Raw genomic sequence first — 8,239 nt, forward strand, 5'->3', positions numbered from 1 at the left:
CATTGTATCTTAAGTTTCTTGAAATATTGCTACTGGAGATTGGAAAGAAATCTTAATGTTATGGGGTATTGTCTAAGAAGCTTTATTTTAAAACCATCTCATTAAATTTTGTTGCATTTTAGATAATCATCCCCAGATGCCATGTTACCCTAGTGCAGAGTTTGGGGCTGGATAAGTTTTTGTTGTAGGGGGCTATCCTGTGTTTTGTAGGATATTTATTTAGCAGCATCCTGGCCTTAAAACAAAAATGTTTTCAGACATTGCCAAATGTCCCCCGAGCGGTAAAGTCACCCCCAAGTTGAGAACCGCTCTATACAAAGAGCTGTTATTAGAGCTAGACATTTCTGAATTGGCATCAATTTCTATATTGTATCCATAAACATTAGTAGCCACGATTTTTGTGACCTTATTTGTCCATTGTGTCTGAGTGTCTGTTTTACAATTTGAACAGGCTTGTTGTTTTCAGAGCCTGATGAGATGGGAGTCATAATTTTAGTGTAAACGTGTTTGAACAACTGTTGAGTGGAGCTGATTTGTATGGTGCATCTCCTCTCTTCCAAGCTCTTGATTTTGCCTGGATCGAGGCAGCTTGCTCTTCTTTTATCTGCTCTATACAGGATTCTGGTGACTTAAAATTTATAAAAGGCTTTAATCCATGTCTCACCTTAACATTCTGCTCTGGGCTTTTGTCTGGAGCGTGCACTACCCCTCAAGCACACTTTATGCTTTTTTTCTAGTGCTCTCCTATATAAAGCTGTACAGGCATACCTGGTTTTTTGAGCCTCGTAGATATTATGGTTTTTTTTTTTTTTTAACAAGTTGAAGCATCTTGAGCAATCTTGAGTTGAGCATGTCTTCATTGCCGTTCTTTCTAACAGCATGTGCTCACTTGTGTCTCCGTGTCACATTTTGGTACTCCTCAGTATTTCACATTTTTTCATAATCATTATATCTGTTCCAGTGATTTGTGATCAGTCATCTTTGATCAGTCATTATTGTAATTGTTTGGGGGTGCCACTAACTGCACCCATATAAAACAGAGAATATCACTGTTGCATGTGTTCCACCATCTCTCTCCCTCACCTCAGGCCTCCCTATTCCCTGAGACACAACAATATTGAAATTAAGCCAATTAACCCTACAGTGTCCTCTGAGTGTTCAAGTGAAAGGAAGAGTCACAGCCTCTCACTTTAAATCAAAAGCCAGAAGTGATTAAGCTTAGTGAGGAACACATATCAAAAGCTGAGATCGGTCCAAAGCTAGGCCTCTTGCACCAAACACCAAACTCATAAGAAAGAGTTCTTGAAGGAAATTAAAAGTGCTGCTCCAGTGAACACCTGGACAAAACAGCATTATTGCTGGTATGGAGAAAGTTTGAGTGGCCTGGATAAAAGATAAAACCAGCCACAACATTCCCTTAAGCCAAAGCCTAATCCAGAGGAAGCCCTAATTCTCTTTAATTTGATGAAGGCTGAGAGAAGTGAGGAAGCTGCAGAAGAAAACTTGGATGCTAGCAGAGGTTGGTTCATGAGGTATAAGAAAGAAGCCATCTCCATAGCATGGAAGTGCAAGGTGAAGCAGCAAGTGCTGCTGGAGAAGCTGCAGTGAGTTTTCCAGAAGATCCCGCTTAGATCACTGATGAAGGTGGCTGCATGTAAACAGAAGATTTTCAGTGTAGATGAAACAGCCTTCTATTGGAAGAAGATGCCATCTAAGACTTTTCATAGCTAGAGAGAAGGCACTGCTTCAAAGCTTCACACAGCTGGCTGAATCTTGTTAGGGCCCAATGCAGCTGGTGACTTAAGTTGAAACAAGTGTTCGGTGATGATTCTGGAAATCTTAGGGCCCTTAAGAATTATGCTGAATCTCCTCTGCCTGTGCTCTATAAATGGAACAACAAAGCCTGGATGACAGCACATCTGTTTACAGCATGGTTTACTGAATATTTTAAGCCCTCTTTGAGGTCTGTTGTTCAGAAAAATTTCTTGGAAAATATGATTGTTCATGGACAACGGACCTCATCACCCAAGAGCTCTAATGGAGATGTGCAAGGAGATGCTGTTTTCATGCCTGCGAACACAACATCCATTCTGCAGCCCATGGATAAAGGAGTCATTTTGATTTTAAAGTCTTACTATTTAAGAAATAAATTTTGTAAGGCTATGAGCTACCATAGATAGTGATTCCTCCAATGAATCTGCAGAGTCAATTGAAAACCTTCTGGGAAGAATTTACCATTCTAGGTGCTATTAGGAATATTCGTGATTCATAGGAGGAGGTCAAAATACCAACATTAACAGGAGTTTGGAAGAAGTTGATTCCAGCCCTCATGGATGACTTTGAGGGGTTCAAGACTTTAGAGGAAGAAGGAACTGCTGCTGTGGTGGAAACAGCAAGGAAACTAGAATTAGAAGTGGAGCCTGAAGATGTGACCGAACTGCTGCATCAAGACAATACTTGATCAGATGAGGAGTCGCTTCATATGGATGAGCGAAAGAAGTGGTTTCTCAAGATGGAATCTAATCCTGGTAACGACGTTGTGAAATGACATTGTTGAAATGACAACAAAGGATTTTAAATATTGTAAATATTACCTGAACTTAGTTGATAAAGCAGCAGGATATGAGAGGATTGACTCCAGTTTTGAAAAGTTTTACTGTGAGTAAAATGCTATCAGACAGCATCACATGCTACAGAGAAATCTTTTATTGTTGTCTTATTTTAAGAAATTGCCACAGCCATCTCATCCTTCAGCACCCAGCACCCTACCCTGATCAGTCAGCAGCCATCAACATGGAGGCCAGACCCTCCACCAGCAGAAAGATTACGACTTGCTGAAGGCTCAGATGATCATTAGCATTTTTTAGCAATAAAGTATTTTTTAATTGAGGTATGTACATTGTTTTTTTAGATATGATGCTATTGCATACTAGACTACAATATAGTGTAAACATAATTTATATGTGCTGGGAAAAAGAAAAGTCGTGTGACTTGCTTAATTGTGATAAAATTGCTTTACTGAACCTTCCATATCTGCAAGGTATTCCTGTATTGTTCAGTATGGTAGCTACTAGCCACATACGGCTATTTAAGTTTCAATCGGTATGATTATAAAAAATTAAAAATACAATTATTTCATTGCACATGTCCTATTTCGGGCGTTCAGTACGCACATGTGGCTAGTGACTACCATATTGGACAGCACATACAAAACATTTCCATCATCACTGGCAGTTTTATTGAACATTATTCGTCTAAAGATTGACAGTAGTTAGCGGTAACAAAGCATTTTAAAAATTGAATATGAAGAGTTTTCAAAATGCAAATGTTTAGCCTTTTCAGAGGCAGATCACTGGCTTCCTGTTGCCAAATAGAAACAGAAATAATTACCCAAGAATCTAAAAGAGCTTCCTATACTTAGGATTTATTTTCCTTTTAAGATGGGTAAAAGAAGTATTTAAAATGTGAAGAGTAGCTGTAGGTATCTAGAATTTACAGTTTGTTAAATTTTTTTTAACTCTAAGCATACACAGATAGATGTACATAATTATTTTTGTCATCTTTTTCTTTTTATTATAGAAGTAATGCAATGTAGTTATGGGGGGAAATTGTCCTAAATTCTATAAAGTAAAAAGTCAAAGTCTTTTACTGTTCTTCATTCCACATCCCATTTTCCAGAGTGAGCTATAATTGGGTGAATTTTTCCAAACTTTATAAATACACTTGCAAACATTTATACACAGCAACCTAGATAATAATGTTACAGGCATTGCCTTTTCGGTTAATGTGTCATGGCCCTTTTTCTAGACTATGAGTGCATAGTCTTCTAGTACTACCAATAACAGCATTTATCAAGCATTTACTATATGCCACTAATTCTAACAGCTCTGTGAGACACTTCATGAAGAACTTGAGGTTCCAGGTAATTCTGTAATTTGCCCAAGAGCACATAATTTATGGGACCAGGATTTGAAGCGAGGCAGCCTGACCTCAAAGTTCATCGGTCTTTTTGTTTGTTTGTTTTCCTAAGAGACAGGGTTTCACTCTGTCACCCAGGCTGGAGTGCAGTGACGGATCATAGCTCACTGCTGCCTTGAGCTCCTGAGCTGAAGGAATCCTCCCACCTCAGCCTGCGAGTAGCTGGGACTACAGGCATGTGCCACTGCATCCAGCTAATTGTTAACATTTTTTGTAGCGATGAGGTCTCACTATGTTGCCCAGACTGGTCTTGATCTCCTGGCCTCAAGCAGTCTTCCCGCTTTGATCTCTGAAAGTGCTGGGATTACAGATGTGAGCCACCATGCCCAGCTAAAGTTCATGTTTTAACCATAAAAATAGGTAATGCTTTAGTACACATGTATGTAAATAAAAATTTAGATATTGCCAAAATGAAATTAAGAATCTTAAACAAGGACCAGCTAAGACCTGTGGGGACATGGTTTCGCAAATAATTGGAAACATTAAGTCATGTAAAAGTAGTTGGAAAAATATTTTTATAATGTTGAATGAGTTTATTATTACTCTGTGGAAAAAAAAAATTTATAGTAACAGCACTGCAGCAGAACCAAGACTACCAAGCTTTAGTCAGTGACTTACTCATCTGAGCAATTATGTGGTAAAGCAAGTTCTGTGGCTTCCTTGGGATTTGTGATAATTGAGTCTGAATTACATTTAATCTGTTTAAGGGGAAGATAAAGGTATGGAGCACCCATTTTGACAGGGAATCACATCACAGTTTACTAGTCATCTTGCTTTGGAATATAAGAAATACATTCTTGTGTTGATTTTTCATTTTTATTCTTTGCCTATGTAATTTCCATGCCGTTTTTTAATGATAGCTAAAGATTATGTAAATTCTCCTATTTCAGTGACTGGGGATTTGTTGGGACGTAAGTAGAGCTTAGACTGTTTTCCCAAGGTTGCTTGCTTTACCAATAAATGGAAAGTTTCCTTCTTTTAGCTGATGTTTCCTTCAAAAGGAAAATCTTCCATATTATTTAAAGGAAATATTTTATGTTCCTTTTTTTCCTATTGTGAATTGAAGCTTTTAGATTAGTTTTGTGTCCTTCCCTAGAACTGAATTGACAGCTGCAGCCTTAAGGGATTCTCTGATTTAAATATGACTGAGAGAGGTGCCACAGTACACTAAGAAACGCTGACACAAGTGAAAGTGTGTTTACAAAGCTGTGCCACAGTCTTAGTAAAACTGTGTCTTGGCCGGGCGCAGTGGCTCATGCCTATAATCCCAGCACTTTGGGAGGCCGAGGCAGGCGGATCACAAGGTCAGGAGTTCAAGACCAGTCTGGCCAATATGGTGAAACCCTGTCTCTACTAAAAATACAAAAATTAGCTGGGTGTGGTGGTGGGCGCCTGTAGTCCCAGCTACTCGGGAGGCTGAGGCAGGAGTATGACTTGAACCTGGGAGGCGGAGGTTGCAGTGAGCTGAGATTGTGCCACTGCACTCCAGCCTGGGTGACAGAGCAAGACTCCGTTTCAGAAAAAAAAAAAAAACTGTGTCTCATCATTGCACTGTTCTTTTAAAATTGTATATATATATTTTTCTTGCAGATACACTCTGGAAATGATTAAACTAGTACCACATAATGAAAGTGCATGGAACTATTTGAAAGGGTAAGAGGTTGTTTTTGCTTTTTTTATATATAAAAAAGAAGTGGCTATATGATGCATCATGGAGTGTATTCCATAATCAGATTCCAAAAGGATAGTAAATAATTTTTCATTTTTCTGAACCTAAGAGCAGAAGTATAACAGCATTATGGAAACTCTCTGGGAGTTTGCCCTTCTCTGCACCTCCCAAGTACCTACCAACACTGTTTTCAGAATAATCCACCAGTAAATAATGCCATTTTAATTGTATTTAAGAATCCTGTAGTCTTTACATCAAAGAATGGAACACACACACCCCCAGGCTCTGGTTGGCTCAGGAACACAGTAAAGCGGGGTAGTTTACAGGTAGATTTTGCCAGTGGGCAGCCAACCTTTCTGTTTTCATTTCTAGAGATCTCCGCCTTCAGGTTAACCTACTCCTCAACTAGAAAAGGTTTCACTTGCCTGGCCACTGACGTAACTAAGCTCCTTGTTGAACATAAGAGGTCTTCAAGGAAACTAGGCTCAAAGAGCACAAAGTATGGAACCAGTTACCCTTGGAGATGTGTCAGGGGAGGTGCCTGTAGTATTTGGAGAGCTCGAGGGATGAGAAGCCATCTCAAGAGAAGACGAGGGCTGGGCATGTTAGCTCATTCCTGCAATCCCAGCACTTTGGGAGGCCAAGATGGGCGGATCACTTGAGGCTAGGAGGTCGAGACCAGCCTGGCCAACATGGCAAAACCCCGTCTCTACTAAAAATATACAAATTAGCTGAGCATGTTGGTGCACACCTGTAATCCCAGCTACTTGGGAGGCTGAAGCACGAGAGTTGCTTGAACCTGGAGGTGGAGGTCAGAGTGAGCCGAGATCACACCACTGTGCCCCAGCCTGGGCGACAGAGACCCTGTCTCAAAGAAAAAAGACGAACATCTCTCCTGGTTTTGTCCTTCACTTTTTAAGATGATTTATTTTGTGTGTTGTACAGTTTAAGTTATAAATGAACACTTTTAAACTTCATTTTTAAAAACTTTTTCTACTTAGCTTGTAATTATCCTTTTTTTTTTTTTTTTTTTTTTTTTTGGAGACAGGATCTCACTCTGTTGCCTAGGCTGGAGGGCAGTGGCATGATTGTGGCCCACTGCAGTCTCGATCTCCTAGGCTCTAGTGATTCTCCCACCTCAGCCTCCCAAGTAGCTGAGACTATAGGTGCCACCACTAGGCATGGCTGATTTTTAAAAAAATTTTAGTGGAGACGAGATCTTGCTATTTTACCCAGGCTGGTCTTGAACTCCTGGGTTCAAGTGTTCCTCCTGCCTCTGTTTCCCAGAGTGTTTCCCAGGCATGAGCCACTGCACCTGGCCAGCTCTTAATTAACTAATGATCTATGATAAGACTCATGTAATTTAAAAGTTTCATTATAGTTTCAGCGTCATTCATTCAAAATAACTCTCCTTTTCTTGTTTGTGTTTCAGGGTTTATTTTCTCTTGATCTTTCTACTGCTTTTGTTCTTCCTTCACAAAATCAAGTGTTTGTTTTTTGTTGTTGTTTACAGGATTTTGCAGGATCGTGGTCTTTCCAAATATCCTAATCTGTTAAATCAATTACTTGATTTACAACCAAGTCATAGTTCCCCCTACCTAATTGCCTTTCTTGTGGATATCTATGAAGACATGCTAGAAAATCAGTGTGACAATAAGGAAGACATTCTTAATAAAGCATTAGAGGTAAGCTGGTGGGGCTCAGTGCTGTCATTTTTGGTATCTCAGAATTGATCTGCCCAATACCACTAATATCCATGTCCCCTTTCAACATCATTCCTCAGAATTCAGTGCAGGGCTATTTCTGGTTAGGGGCAGCATTGACATCACTTGGCAACACAGCCTGTGACTCTTAATAGTGTGTCTTCATTTGAATGTGATTTGAGTTAAATTGTATTGGCTCAAAGGCATTTGCGCTTGAAATTGAATTACATATTACTTTAATTTTTATTTTTCATTTTCAGTTATGTGAAATCCTAGCTAAAGAAAAGGACACTATAAGAAAGGAATATTGGAGATACATTGGAAGATCCCTTCAAAGCAAACACAGCACAGAAAATGACTCAGCAACAAATGTACAGCAATAACACCATCCAGAAGAACTTGATGGAATGCTTTTATTTTTTATTAAGGGACCCTGCAGGAGTTTCACACGAGAGTGGTCCTTCCCTTTGCCTGTGGTGTAAAAGTGCATCACACAGGTATTGCTTTTTAACAAGAACTGATGCTCCTTGGGTGCTGCTGCTACTCAGACTAGCTCTAAGTAATGTGATTCTTCTAAAGCAAAGTCATTGGATGGGAGGAGGAAGAAAAAGTCCCATAAAGGAACTTTTGTAGTCTTATCAACATATAATCTAATCCCTTAGCATCAGCTCCTCCCTCAGTGGTACATGCGTCAAGATTTGTAGCAGTAATAACTGCAGGTCGCTTGTATGTAATGGATGTGAGGTAGCCGAAGTTTGGTTCAGTAAGCAGGGAATACAGTCGTTCCATCAGAGCTGGTCTGCACACTCACATTATCTTGCTATCACTGTAACCAACTAATGCCAAAAGAACGGTTTTGTAATAAAATTATAGCTGTATCTAAAAACAA

At 39.5% G+C, this 8,239-nt stretch overlaps 1 protein-coding gene across 4 annotated transcripts in view; it reads left to right on the plus strand.

Moving 5' to 3' along the window:
- Positions 1-8,239, plus strand: part of FNTA (farnesyltransferase, CAAX box, alpha) — a 30,274-nt gene extending 22,035 nt beyond the window's left edge. For 2 of the 4 annotated variants that reach the window (XM_016958955.3, XM_016958957.3), the window contains 3 exons: positions 5,569-5,631; positions 7,161-7,332; positions 7,611-8,239. In XM_016958955.3, coding sequence (XP_016814444.1) covers positions 5,569-5,631; positions 7,161-7,332; positions 7,611-7,733 — 358 coding nt within the window. In that variant the 3' untranslated portion in view covers positions 7,734-8,239. 4 annotated transcript variants of the gene reach the window in all.

The sequence above is a fragment of the Pan troglodytes genome, chromosome 7 (genome assembly GCF_028858775.2).
Source record: "Pan troglodytes isolate AG18354 chromosome 7, NHGRI_mPanTro3-v2.0_pri, whole genome shotgun sequence".
NCBI classification, from domain to species: Eukaryota; Metazoa; Chordata; class Mammalia; order Primates; family Hominidae; genus Pan; species Pan troglodytes.